Here is a 13986-nt window from a genome sequence, read left to right on the forward strand (position 1 = left end):
GCATGTCTGAGAGTACACAGCTGCCTTAATACCTTTCCAACGGAAAACTTCGAAATGTATCATATTATTGTAGCCAATCATCTTGAGCAATTTACAAATAAATTAGATTGACAATATCTTTACAATTCCCTACTTGATTTCCATTTAGCCACTCTTGTCATTAGGATATTCATGATTTTCATGTTTGACATACCTTTTAAATTTATTTTCATTGCTAAGGATTTACAACTGAGATATTTTCTGTCTTAACGCTTCAAACATCAATTTTTAGCCAGACAAGTAATTTCAACCTTATTCTATTAATTAGACTTTGTCCCTAATAGTGACATTGAAATCAAAGCTTTAATAATCATTTTAAAATGGTTACCTAGATATGCCAACAAATACAGGCCCTTTGTGGTGGGATGGCCACATATTCTGTAGATGCTTTTATTGTGTGCAATACAATTTCAAGCTGTTTCAGGGCATCACACCAAAGCTCCCATTCATTTTTAAAGGAATTTTTATTACTTACTACTAAGCTGTTCAGGTATGTGACCTCCTATACTAGGCTTTCCTTCTTGCTCAATACTAGCTCTGAAAGACAGCTTTGCTTCCTGTAATGAATCTTTAGCTCCATCAGGACTGTTGTCATACATAGCTAACTGTGATGTTCCTAACTGACATAAAGCTTGACTACTCCATGGCTGGGCTATCACACCTTTCTCACAGGTCTGTAAAAATTCAATAGAAATAATTATATCACTCATACATAAATTCTAGACAGTTCATTGGTTGATTACCATTTATCATTTTTACTATCAGCCTCTCCGTGTGATAGTCTTTTACCATCATAGTGCCTGCCGTAGTGCGCCAAGCCGTGCGCTGACTCTTAGACTCGCCGATTTAGTTATGGGGTGGATCCCAAAATGTGAAGTATATCATGGCAAAACATGGTGTTATGTTGATGAAAAAATGTATTTCCTACCTTAAATAGTATTTTAGTAATATAATTTATGTATGAGTGATATAAAACAAATATTAACTGTCTTAAATTGTGTAATGGTCAAAAATAATCACTCGGTGAAAGATGTATTGTTCCATTCCACTCGCCGTTCCGGCTCGTGGAATGTGGAATGGAACAATACATCTTTCACCTCGTGATTATATTTCGACCATCACACTCATAGACAGTTAATATCTGTATAATATTCTCTGATGTTAAAATATTATACAGTATTAATTGTATTGTAGAGGGGTGGTCAATATATTTGAAACCAAAATTCACTATGTAATGATACCTCAGATTTTCAACCAGCTGCTGGATTTTACTGTTAATTTTTATATAACAACCTATGATTATTTATTAATTAGTGCAGTATGGCTATCAATCAAATCACTATACAATATCATACAAGAACTTAACTTAAAATTACTACACTTTACTGTTAGCCAGTTGTGGTACAAAAGTTACCATAATTGTGTGAAGTCTTCAAACTATGTAACTTTTAATAAATATTATGGAATATTTCAGGGCACATGACACTTGAAAAACATCAGTAACAAAATGATATGACGCTCCTTCCCCTAATAACTCAGTCAAGAATGATTACACTCAAAATAAAATGGAACCTGCAGCACAATTCTCACAATATTTTGCTGATATAGGACAGGACTGTATAACTGGTGACCCAATTTAAACAATGCCTACTTTGAAGTTTGTGACAGCAAGTTTAGACTTACCAACCATCAATTTCCATGTTTTCCCTTGTTCATGTGGAAAATCAGCTGCCCCCACATACCCAACATTGATTGCTGGAGAAGGGGAGGCTTGTAATACTAGTAACGGGTTCAGCCTTCACACAAAAGAAAGCAGCATTTTGGAATGTCCAAAATAACTTAAATAAAGTTTAAACAGTCATACTTTTATTCAAGAGTTCAAACTGTTTTAGACCAGAATTGTAGATCATAAATTTACCCAGGCCCGTCGGAACCGCTACGGCCGGTACGGCCATGGCCTTACCACTTTTCAGCCTAAAAAAAAACAGTCCATATTTCACCTCATGGAAATATTACCATTGTACTCATAAACATTCAATATTTGTATAATATTGTATAAATATGATAACTTTATAGTTTCGGTGATTTTTGAATGGTTGATTTCACATTTTGTTTTATTTTTTGAGTGACTTTAATATGAATTTAGTATTGTATGTCTTATTCGAGAGAATTTTACGGTTGATCATTTTATTTTGAATGTCCTAGTTTTGAAGTTTAGTCCTATTAACTTGCCGTTGAAATTGTACTTCTCATTTTCAAAAGTGCTTGGGCTTCCAGGGGCTTCGCCCCCTTGAACCCCCATGAGGGGCTCTGACCCTTCAAACCCAGCTGGGTTTGTTCACCCCCAGACCCCCAATGTGGGCTGTACCACTTTTAATTTGCTTCCAACGGGCCTGAATTTACCAACTTAAAAGGGCATTTCGTGATTCACAGGCTCATCCCCCCACTTTTCTATTAAAAAAAGTAGAGATTTTTATACCACTGGAAACCTCTGGCTTTTGTACCAAAAATTTCTTGCAGATTAATTCGTTTAGCAAAGATATCGTCAAATTTGAATTTCGTTCTGGTATACCAGAACGAAATTATAACAGTGGCCTATGGAGCAGTGTACACATAATCATGCATAACTCGCAAACGCAAAATCGCAATCAACTGAAATTTTGGGAATAAGCTTTTTTTGTGGATATCTACTGAAAAATATCATAAAAAGAGGATGCTAGGGTCACGAAATCCTCCTTTAAATCAGACCTAGAAATCATGAAGAGCAGTTATTTTTAGCAATGTTGAAACCATACCTTTTCCTGTAACTTCAATATCTCTATGCTCTTAGGTAAAGTAGAACTAAGTATAAGTGCAGATAACCTCTGGCATCTCTGTGCTATCCATGTAGTGTTGCTAGTTTGTGTTTCAAGTAGCATTTCTAGAAGGTTTGCATGACAATCTAGCAGCACCCATTCCATTGATTGGTATGTATCTCCACGGGAGACAAGGGAACACAGGTTCTTAGAGGCTACCAAGGCAACACTGAAATGTCAACATTTATACAAATGTAATTATAAATAGAGGGGCATCCTATCTACTGTGTCCTAGTAGGACATCAGTCACTGTGACACATTTTTATTAAAATAATAAAAATGTCTCACATTAAGTGATGTTTTGCTAGGACACAGCAGACCACCTCTCTCTTTATACTGTTATTTACTTGGCCGGGAGACATTAATGAGAGTAGAAAATTATTATATATGTTTAACTGTACTTCAATTTGCTGGCAGATCCACTATGATCTATTGTGGCATGACATACAGACTGTATCAAATGATGGGACATGACTGCCACATCAACATGCAACATAGGATCCACATAATTTGTTGATTAATGTCAAAAAAATTATGATAATTTCAAGATCATATCGTGGGTTGAGAACCAGAAAGCATTAACTCAAGAAATGCCATTTAGAGGAAAACAAGTTTGAATACTTTTGCGAACTAAACCTATTTATATAACAATGTAAGAGCAAATTTTTTCTACGTTGACAAACTTTTGGACACGTCATCTCTTGGATTTTGCTACAAGTCTGGGAGATAGAAGCTATTGGGCCCCAATGCAAAAAAAGATATTTTAAAAATTCAGCATTCCTTTGTTGCCATGGTAATAGGCCTACCTTGTTTTTGTTGATTTTAGGTTAAAAAACACCATAATTCCTCTGATTTCACTCGTGAAAAAGTACAAACTTTGCAAAAACCGCACATAAAGGTGGTAGATATTTTGCCCAAACGGACTTCACAGTTGAGTAACCCTAGCAATTGTCTTACAATTACCCAATTTTAATAAGTCAGTGTTGCCAGATTGATACCCTGTTGCCACGCTGAAATTTCACATTTTCAGAAGTTGAAAAACAAGAATTTTCATGGTCAACTTTAAGTTCTTACACCCGCCCTCGAGGTGAATTATTTTTCTTCATTCTTGGTAAATATAACAATGACATTATGCCCTTTCAGGTGATAGAAGAAAAACTTTGGGCATATGCAGAATTACGGCATCACGTGACGTGTAAATAATGCGAACTGATTCAGTAGAAAAAACATGATAAATAGGCCTACATCTGCCTGATCCAATCCTAGTAATGTTGGCATTTAAATGTAGAATTTTGTTTCCAAAATTACATCTGAGATACTTTTAAAACCCAACCATGTTTATCAAAACAAAATGGATGACTTTAAGGTATATACTCCTGGTCATAAAAACCCCCATCTTGCACTACTTCGCTGAAAATGTTAATGGTGTTGCATTAGACCTGTTAAAAATGAGGGAAACACCACTAAGAAAATGAGAAATTCTCATATGGTTTTTTCTGCACCAGTTCTGCATGGGGAACAAGAATTAATTAGGTTAAAAGTCTGTAACCTGAGAATTTTAATGTGAGGGCGCTTTTTTCAAAATGGCCACCAAAATCCAATGTAAAGCAATTATACGGTTAAAATTGTCAGGTAATAGATATAATTGACCACAATTTGGATCAGTATTGATGGCAGTAATGTATAACTATGTCAAGGAATTAATGGGAAAGTGCCAAGAGGTCACAGTTGAGGGCGCTTTTCAAAATGACTGCCAAAACCAATGAAAACCATACATGATACGCTTAAAATGATCACTTCAGAGGTATAATTTACCCGATTTTGAATTAGTATTGTTGCCAGTAAGTATAAATAAGTCACAGAATTATTGGGAGGTACCAGAAGGTCACAGCTGAGGGCGCTTTTCAAAATGGTCGCCACAAGTTTATGAAAAACAAATAATTGTCACTTATGATGTATATAATTTATAATTTCCAGATTTTGGATGAGTATTGCTGGTAGTCAAGTATAAATAAGTCAAGGTATTAATAGGAAGGTACCAAGAGGTCACAGTTGAGGGCGGTTTTCAAAATAGCAGCCAAAATGAAGTTTGTTTCGGGGTCACCTCAGGAACCTAAAAAAGTTGGTTTGGTTCGGTTCGGGGGATGCAAAGGTAATGGTCCTTTTTTCTTGTTTTGGATCAAATATTTTGTAAAATAATTGAATTTGGTATCCTTGCTTTAAAAAGCTAGCACTAAAATTGGATTTTATGGCTCATCATCTACCAGTCACTGAGATAGTTGTCATTCAATAATGATATTACTGTCAGCCGGTCTTGATCTCGGTCTTGGACTGCCTGGTCTCAGTCTCAGTCTCGGATAGGCCGGTCTCGATTACAACATTGTTGTACACATTGTTGTTAGTGTTAGTGTTGTAGTCGAGATCGGCCTATCCGAGACCAAGACCGAGACCAGGCAGTCCGAGACCGAGACCAAGACCGAAACAGGCAGGTCCGAGACCGATACCGGGCTTCAAAATTAATGTCATAAATGATAAATATATAAATGATAACCATCTTGGTGACCGGTACATGATGAGCCATATGAATAAAATTTTAGAGCTAGCTTAAGGACACCAAAATTCAATTATTTTTTGGTCCCCACATATATGTGGGGCTTATGTTATCATCCAGATGGTTGCCTGGTTGTTTGTTTGTTACTTTGTTTGGCTGTCCGGGCGGAAGCAAATTCATTAATCCAATTTACAGCTCGAACGCACTCACCGATTCACTTCAAACTTGGTACAGTGATAGGATATGATGGCATGATGTGCTGTATAGTTTTGTGTCATGTAATTTGCATATTTATGAATATTAATGAGCTGATTTGCATATTTTGCACAATTTTTCATTAATCCACTCTGCATCTTAAACTCAATAACCGATCAACTTCAAACTTGGTTTGTTGATTTGACATGGTTGCCTGATGTGCTGTATAGTTTTGTGTCATGTTATTTGCATATTTATGAATATTAATGAGCTTATTTGCATATTTTGCCTACATTTTGCCTACGTTCTGCAGCTCCAACGCAATAACCGATCAACTTCAACCTTGGTATGGGGATAGGATATGGTAGCCTGATGTGCTGTATAGTTTTGTGTCATTTATGAATATTAATGAGCTTATTTGCATATTTTGCCTAAATTTTCATTAATCCACTCTGCAGCTTAAACGCAATAACCGATCAACTTCATTATTATGTTTTCAGGGTTATTAGGAGTTAAGAAAGCCTAATAATGATAATATTGGATGGCTTATTTCGCATGATACCATAACACGGATTCGTCATACAAATATCGAACTCGCCATTGGCTCGTCCGATATTTTTACGACTCATCCGATATGGTATGGTATCATGCTCAGCCATCCAATATTATATCAAACTTGGTTTGGTGATTTGATATGTTGGCCTGGATTGCTGTATAGATTTTTGTCATGTTATTTACATATTTATGAATATTGATAAGCTGATTTGCATATTTTGCACACATTTTCATAAATTCAATCTGCAGCTTAAATGCAATAACCGATCAACTTCTAACTTGGTATTGTGATAGTATATGGTGGCCTGATAAGCTGTATAGTTTTGTGTCATGTTATTTGCATATTTATGAATACCAATGAGCTTATTGCATATTGCTTATTATTTTTATTTATAAACCTTTGTTATCTACACACCTTTATGTGGGGTCACCTTAATTACGAACCGCGTAATTCTAGTTAAAACGTTTGATCCAAAACATGAGAAATATACTAGGGGAGCTAGGACCACCTCCTTTGCAACCCCCAACCGAACCAAACTAGCTGTCTTAGGTTCCTGAGGTGACCCCAAAACATACTTCATAGGATTTTGGCGGCTATTTTGAAAGCGCCCTCAACTGTGACCTTGGTATCTTCTTATTATTAATACCTTGACTTTTTTATCATAGGCTTAGGAACCGGGGGGCTTGGGGGGGGGGGGCTCACCCCTCAATAATTTTGGTGCGGCATCCTCGCACACCCCCAAGTGTGGCCCACACACAAATTTTCAACTTTCAGGCCCCCCCCCCCATGTTAAAAATCTTCCGAAGCTAATGTTTATACTTTACTGCCAGCAATTCTCGTCAAAATCTGGTAAATTATAGATCATAAGTGACCATTTTAACTGCATACATATGATTTTCATAAACTTTGGGCGGCCATTTTGGAAAGCGCCCTCAGCTGTGACTTTCTGGTACCTTCCTAATAATACTGTGACTTATTTATACTTACTGCCAACAATACTAATTCAAAATCTGGTAATTTATACCTCATAAGTGATCATTTTAAGCGTAGGCATATGATTTTCATTGGATTTTGGCAGCCATTTTGAAAAGCGCCCTCAACTGTGACCTCTTGGCACCTTCCAATTAATTCATTGACATAATTATACATTACTGCCATCAATACTAATCCAAATTGTTGTCAATTATACCTATTACCTGATTTTAACCGTATAATTGCTTTACATTGGAATTTGGTGGCCATTTTGAAAAAAGCGCCCTCACATTAAAATTCTCAGGTTACATACTCTTACCTCATACTTGTTCCCCATGCAAAACTGGTCTAGAAAAACCATATGAGAATCTCTCCTTTTCTTAGTGGGGCTTCCCTCATTTTTAACTGGTCTAATGCAACACCATTAACATTTTCATGTAAGTAGTGCAAGATGGGGAGTTTTTATGACCAGGAGTATATACCTTAAAGTCATCCATTTTGTTTTGATAAACATGGTTGGGTTTTAAAAGTATCTCAGATGTAATTTGGGCAACAAAACTCTACATTCAAACTCCAGCATTACTACGATTGGATCAGGCAGATGTATTTAGCATGTTTTTCTAATGAATCAGATCAAGCATTATTTACACGCCACGTGATGCCGTAATTCTGTATATGCCCAAAGTTTTTCTTCTATCACCTGAAAGGGCATAATGTCATTGTTATATTTACCAAGAATGAAGAAAAATAATTTACCTCGAGGGCGGGTGTAAGAACTTAAAGTTGACCATGAAAATTCTTGTTTTTTCAACTTCTGAAAATGTGAAATTTCAACGTGGCAACAGGGTATCAATCTGGCAACACTGACTTATTAAAATTGGGTAATTGTAAGACAATTGCTAGGGTTACTCAACTGTGAAGTCCGTTTGGGCAAAATATCTACCACCTTTATGTGCGGTTTTTGCAAAGTTTGTACTTTTTCACGAGTGAAATCAGAGAAATTATGGTGTTTTTTAACCTAAAATCAACAAAAACAAGGTAGGCCTGTTACCATGGCAACAAAGGAATGCTGAATTTTTAAAATATTTTTTTTGCATTGGGGCCCAATAGCTTCTATCTCCCAGACTTGGAGCAAAATCCAAGAGATGACGTGTCCAATAGTTTGTCAACGTAGAAAAAATTTGCTCGTAAGTGTCTGGTTTAATTTAACTCAAATTTGGTACTATGATAACTGAAAGTTGTATCCTATTTATTATAACAAATGTGACCGTCCATGACGAAATGCTCGTAAAGTCAGCCTCCGGTAAATTTTGTTTTATTTTGTGTTTAAAAATATATATCATAAGCTTCAAAATGATATCATTTGACTTCAAAACATATCCAGAAGCGGAGTTATGGTTTGTTGCACTTTGCTCCTTCAGCAAAAGGTACCTTATTTTGGTGCTACATATGTTTATTTTTCCACATTGCTGGTAATAAATATCAAACAGTCATAATTGGCAGTCACTTCATATCATTCCCATATGTCAACAAGCTTCAGGAATGTCCTCTCATTGTTAATTGTTGATTATCCCACCACCAGGATTTCACTTTAGCCAAAGCAAACAAAGACAAAAGGTATTTATGAATTCTATACATAGTTTAAGCTTATTATCCTCTTCAACAATAGGATTAATGATTGGTTTAAATGGTGTTTGACTGGCACTGGCAAAATGAGAAACATGTCGCACCAAATCGAGGTACATATGTATACAACCTTTATGCACATTTTGCACTGTAACTCAGAATACAATTTGCCGACTTTACGAGCATTTTGTGATGTACGGTCACAAATGTAAATTATGGTGAAGAATAGTGGAATTTAAGATACTCTTTAGAATTCCTTTAAGTGCTGAGTTACGTCTTTCTGGTGCTAACTGAAATCTATAATTTCTGAGTTACGGCTTCTAACTTTCAATGTTGTCAATGGTGAATGGAATATGTTATTATGATCTCTTTACAATTTAAGCCAATAACCATTCAATAATCTATTGCAGTTCTGTAACTATATTCAAAAAATGTACTTAAAGATGGATTAGTGTCAATTGTGTGCAATATTTCAACATAATTGTTAACCTCCAGTGACATGAAGCTTAAAAGGGCATTTCGTGATCCACAGCATCATCCCCCCCCCCACTTTTCTCAAAGAAAGTTGAGATTTTTATATCACTGGAAACCTCTGGCTACATAATGTTTATGTACAAAAAATTTCTTGCACATTATCCGTTTACCAAAGATATCGTGAAATTTGAATTTCGTTCTGGTATACAACACATTGTCTATGGAGCAGTGTAATACACATAATCATGCATAACTCGCAAACGCAAAATCGGAATCAACTTTTTGGGAATAAGCTTTTTTCGTGGATATCTACTGAAAAATGTCATAAAAAGAGGATGCTAGGATCACGAAATACTCCTTTAAATTGTGTCATCTTTGGAATGTACGGTACATATAATTGTGCAGGTCAGAAAGACTTATCTCAGTGTTTGACCAAATTGAGTTCAGGCTAGAAAACCTCAACTCACTGGCTAACTGCAATTGGCTAAGTAGAATTGTGTTATATCTGCAATATGAAGTTTGATTGGGTTTAAGTTTTATGATTGCAAGAATCTGTGGGCGCAGGCGATTATTTTGGTACCAAAATCTCAAAATGGCCAAAAAGTGAGTTAAGGGGGTACTACACCCCTGTGGTAAATTTGGGACTATTTTTGCATTTTCTCAAAAATAATAACACACTGGTAACAAAGTTATGTATATTATTGGGGCAAGAAACCAACTACTACACTGAAATTTCAGTGACTCAAGACAAGCGGTTCAGTATATATGATAGGAAACAAGGTACATTCTAGCGGTACCTCTTTTTTATCATAAATAACAAACCGCTTGTCTTGGGTCACTGAAATTCCAGTGTAGTAATTGGATTCCTTGCCCCTATAATATACATAACTTTTTTTTACCACTGTGTTATTAGTTTTTGAGAAACATGCAAAAATAGACACAAATTTATAGAGGGGTGTAGTACCCCCTTAAGGATTTCTGGTTCTGAACCCTCGATATGTTGCCTTTGGAAGATACAGGCTTTTCAATAAGGTCGTGTTCACACTATGCCTGTTTTGCCCTGGGTCCTGGGTACAACCCGGGTTAGACCCGGGTTGGTTATAAGTGTGAACAGGAAAAAACCTCAAAAAAATCGACCGGTCAATTTTTTTTTTTCAACCTAGGAAAGAGTAGGTTAAAACCGGGTCAAACCGGGTATGACCTGGTCAATTGTAGTGTGAACAGAAATTCACTGTTTGACCGCATTACTAGAAGTAAAGCGCAACCATTATCACCCCATTTCTATTGTGTCTGTCTGCACTGGGAAAAGGATGATTCAGTTCTTTGCCAATAAAATCAATAAACATCTATTCCTGAGATAAGAAAGTTATTTTCATGCAAACAAATTACTAGTATTATCGAATCAAGAAGTAACAATTATGTTTGTGAGTTTTAACCCAAAACAGAAGCAACTAGATAAATTACATAAGGTGGAATTAGAAAATAAAATTTAAAAAATTAGCATAGTTAGGCGGGAGCCTGTTATATATACCGGCAATGACAGAATATGTAGGCCTATACGCCTGCATCATCAGTAGGCTTAGGTAAAATAATCAACCCGGTCAATTTTCTTCATGAGAGTGGGTATAGTGTGAACAGAGATTTTTTGAACCCGGGACCCGGGTACAACCCGGATTAACTCGGGTCCCGGGTAAATAATTCATATGTGAACATGCCCTAAGTATCAAAACTGATGGGTACCAATGATGGTGATACAGACTGTATGCAATTGTGAGGGCATACTACTTCAAATCCAAACAGTTCTAATTTTTTCACTCAGTTTATTATATTGACAGTTGTCCTGAGTTTTACTGCTTCTACTAATTAATCTTCAAATTAATGTTAAATATAAAGTGTTAATATTAACCAAACATGGTCCGATTAAAAAAAATCTTGAAAAGTGCAGCTCATCAATTATTCCAAAGCTGCAGATTTACCTGTGATAGACATCTTGTACAGTCATGTATTTGTCTTGAGGTACCTTCTTCAGCAGACCACCCAGCTGGACACATCCTCGTAGCATCTGGACATTGGATTGTCTCCATAAATCTTCAGCATGGAGACAGAATTCTTTTGAACTGATGAAAAACAAAACAAAATCAAGCAATGAAACAAACACAAAACCAACTTATTTTAGTGGAGTTATTGCAGGTTTATTTGTTTAACAAACAGTGCTCCCCTATTACTAGCTGTAAAATGTAGGTGCACCTGTACAATATGACATGTTAATGTGTAGTGACAAAATGGTCCACTTTGCTGTGACACTTTACAACAACACTTCATTATAAAATAACAAGCCCAGATCCTTTAACAAGATGTGTGTACTTTTTTCTTGCCACTGATTCGCTGCTCAAGCAATCTGCTTGTAGTCAGCACAAGTATTTAATTAGGGATTCAATCATGTTTCACCGTTGTTCATCACCGATTAACAACGATGCGTCCACGTCGTCTGCGTGGTTTACTTCGCAAAGCTGCCCTCGCATGAAGTAAACCATGCAGACGCTGCTGACGCGAAGTTGTTAATCGGTGATGAACAACGGTGAAACATGATTGAATCCTTTCAACAACGAAACAAGCTAAAGATCGTCTAGTTCACATGATTCTTTCATTCGGAATATACGTTTGCCACTCAACCTTACACGAAGATCGATGATTTCTCTGTTGTAATCAGCAATAAAACTAAACAATAAAGCGGTAATGTTTAGCTGTTACTTTAATAACATATTTTAATATTTTAAAAGAAAGTGTTTATGCATAGGTTCCAGGCATGACAAATTTTACGCGCTCACACGTACGTGTAACCTTGCGTTCGCGTATACACTACTGGAAAAGTGTGGATTCATCACGGATTAACAACGATTGGCTCCTGTACAAAGGCATAGGAAGAGTTGTTGAATTGGACATACATGTCAGCAGAAGTATTTAATTGGACATGTATATCTTGTATACGGCAATTATACTTGAGATTTGAGTACACGTTTTAATAACATTTATTCCTATTATAACAAAATCATGTAGAGCAGTGCTTGAACCTGCAGTCAGTATTTTCACCATATGTTCAATAAATCCTATTATTTTTACCTGTCCTTGTCATTTTCAGCTTCTGCTGTGCCAAGTTGCAATACATGTTGTACACCATCATGTAGATATACAGCTGCCTCCTTGCTTCGACTCCCAGCTCCATCTTTTTGGAGGGCCAGTGCAAGTCCTAGATAAAATCTGACCAAAGTAAACCAAATTGTCAATTTAGCTAGGATATATCAATGCTTTACTCATTACTGTTAAGTAATGTAAACTAGCAAAATGAACATTAGCCAGGTAAATATTTCCTTGTTTGATTCAGTTCAGTTTCAACTTTTAATGTAGGCCTATTCCTTTGATAATGACACAGGTACAAGCCTGCCCCATATTTATCAAAATATTCTAGAAACTAGGTTGCACTGGGGTGGTTATGAGCAATACTTAATGGACAAGATGATTTTTGTGGATAAAATTGATCAAATGTATTCCCCCATAAAAACATTAATTCTTTGTAGCCTAGAATCTGCACCAGAAAACAACTCAAAGATCATCCATTATTATATAATACGAAGCTTTTAGCTACATCACAAATTTTTAATACTCCATGGTAACACCGTGCACGATATTTTAATACTGAATAGGCGTGCACTTGTAGTGCATTACGTGGCATACCTCGCATGCGGAGAGACCAAAGCAGGCATAATTGATTGAGTTAAAGGAGGATTTCGTGATCCTAGCATCCTCCTTTTACGGCATTTTTCAATAGATATCCACGAAAAAAGCTTATTTCTAAAATTTTAGTTGATTCCGATTTTGCGTTTGTGAGTTATGCATGATTATGTGTATTACACCCAGCAAACACAAAAACGTTTTAAAAACGTTTTAAATAAGTTATATTTTGGCGTTTGGTTTCGGTAAAACGTTTTAATAACATTAAAATGTCGGGTTATATAAAGGTCATGAAAACGTTTTAAAACGGATAGTATAAAAACACACTACAACAAAATGTTTTCAAAATGTTATTGTAAACTATTTTTTTTTTTTTTTTTTCCAAATGTTCTTAAAATGTATTTTTCAAAACGTTTTAATGACATTTAAATGTCGGGTTATATAAAGGTCATGAAAACGTTTTTAAAATGTTATTGCAAATATTTTGGGCAAACATTTTCCGAAAAATATTTTGTCAACCCCAAAATAACATTCTGTTTAGAATGTTTTGTATCAAGTTTTCAAAAATGTTTTTGGAACGTTATAAAAACGTTTTTATACCCTTTATATAACCCGACATTCAAACGTTTTCTATAAAACATTTTGTGTTTGCTGAGCAGTTTATTATCAAGAAATGTTTTTTAATGTTATAAAAACGTTTTATACCCTTAATATACCCTTTATATAACCCGACATTTAAACGTTGTCTAACAACCTTTTATAACCTTTTGCAAATGATGTCGAAAACGTTTTGTGTTTGCTGGGATGCTCCATAGACAATGTGTTGTAATTTCGTTCTGGTGCACCAGAACGAAATTCAAATTTAGCGATATATTTTTGCTAAACGAATTAATCTGCAAGAAATATTTGGTACATAAACATTATGTAGCCAGAGGTATCTAGTGGTGTAAAAATCTCAACTTTTTTTTGGGAAAAGTGGGGGATGAGGC

General features: G+C 35.7%; 1 protein-coding gene across 1 annotated transcript in view; it reads right to left on the reverse strand.

The window, feature by feature from the left end:
• LOC140153472 (uncharacterized) overlaps positions 1–13986 on the reverse strand; it is a 51953-nt gene that overhangs the window by 10285 nt on the left and 27682 nt on the right. Inside the window, exons 11-14 of the mRNA XM_072176233.1 lie at positions 12389–12526; positions 11245–11385; positions 2835–3063; positions 515–713 (exon numbers count right to left, since the gene is read on the reverse strand). Coding sequence (XP_072032334.1) covers positions 515–713; positions 2835–3063; positions 11245–11385; positions 12389–12526 — 707 coding nt within the window. The remainder of the gene's footprint in view (positions 1–514; positions 714–2834; positions 3064–11244; positions 11386–12388; positions 12527–13986) is intronic.

The sequence above is a fragment of the Amphiura filiformis genome, chromosome 5 (assembly GCF_039555335.1).
Source record: "Amphiura filiformis chromosome 5, Afil_fr2py, whole genome shotgun sequence".
Classification (NCBI taxonomy): domain Eukaryota; kingdom Metazoa; phylum Echinodermata; class Ophiuroidea; order Amphilepidida; family Amphiuridae; genus Amphiura; species Amphiura filiformis.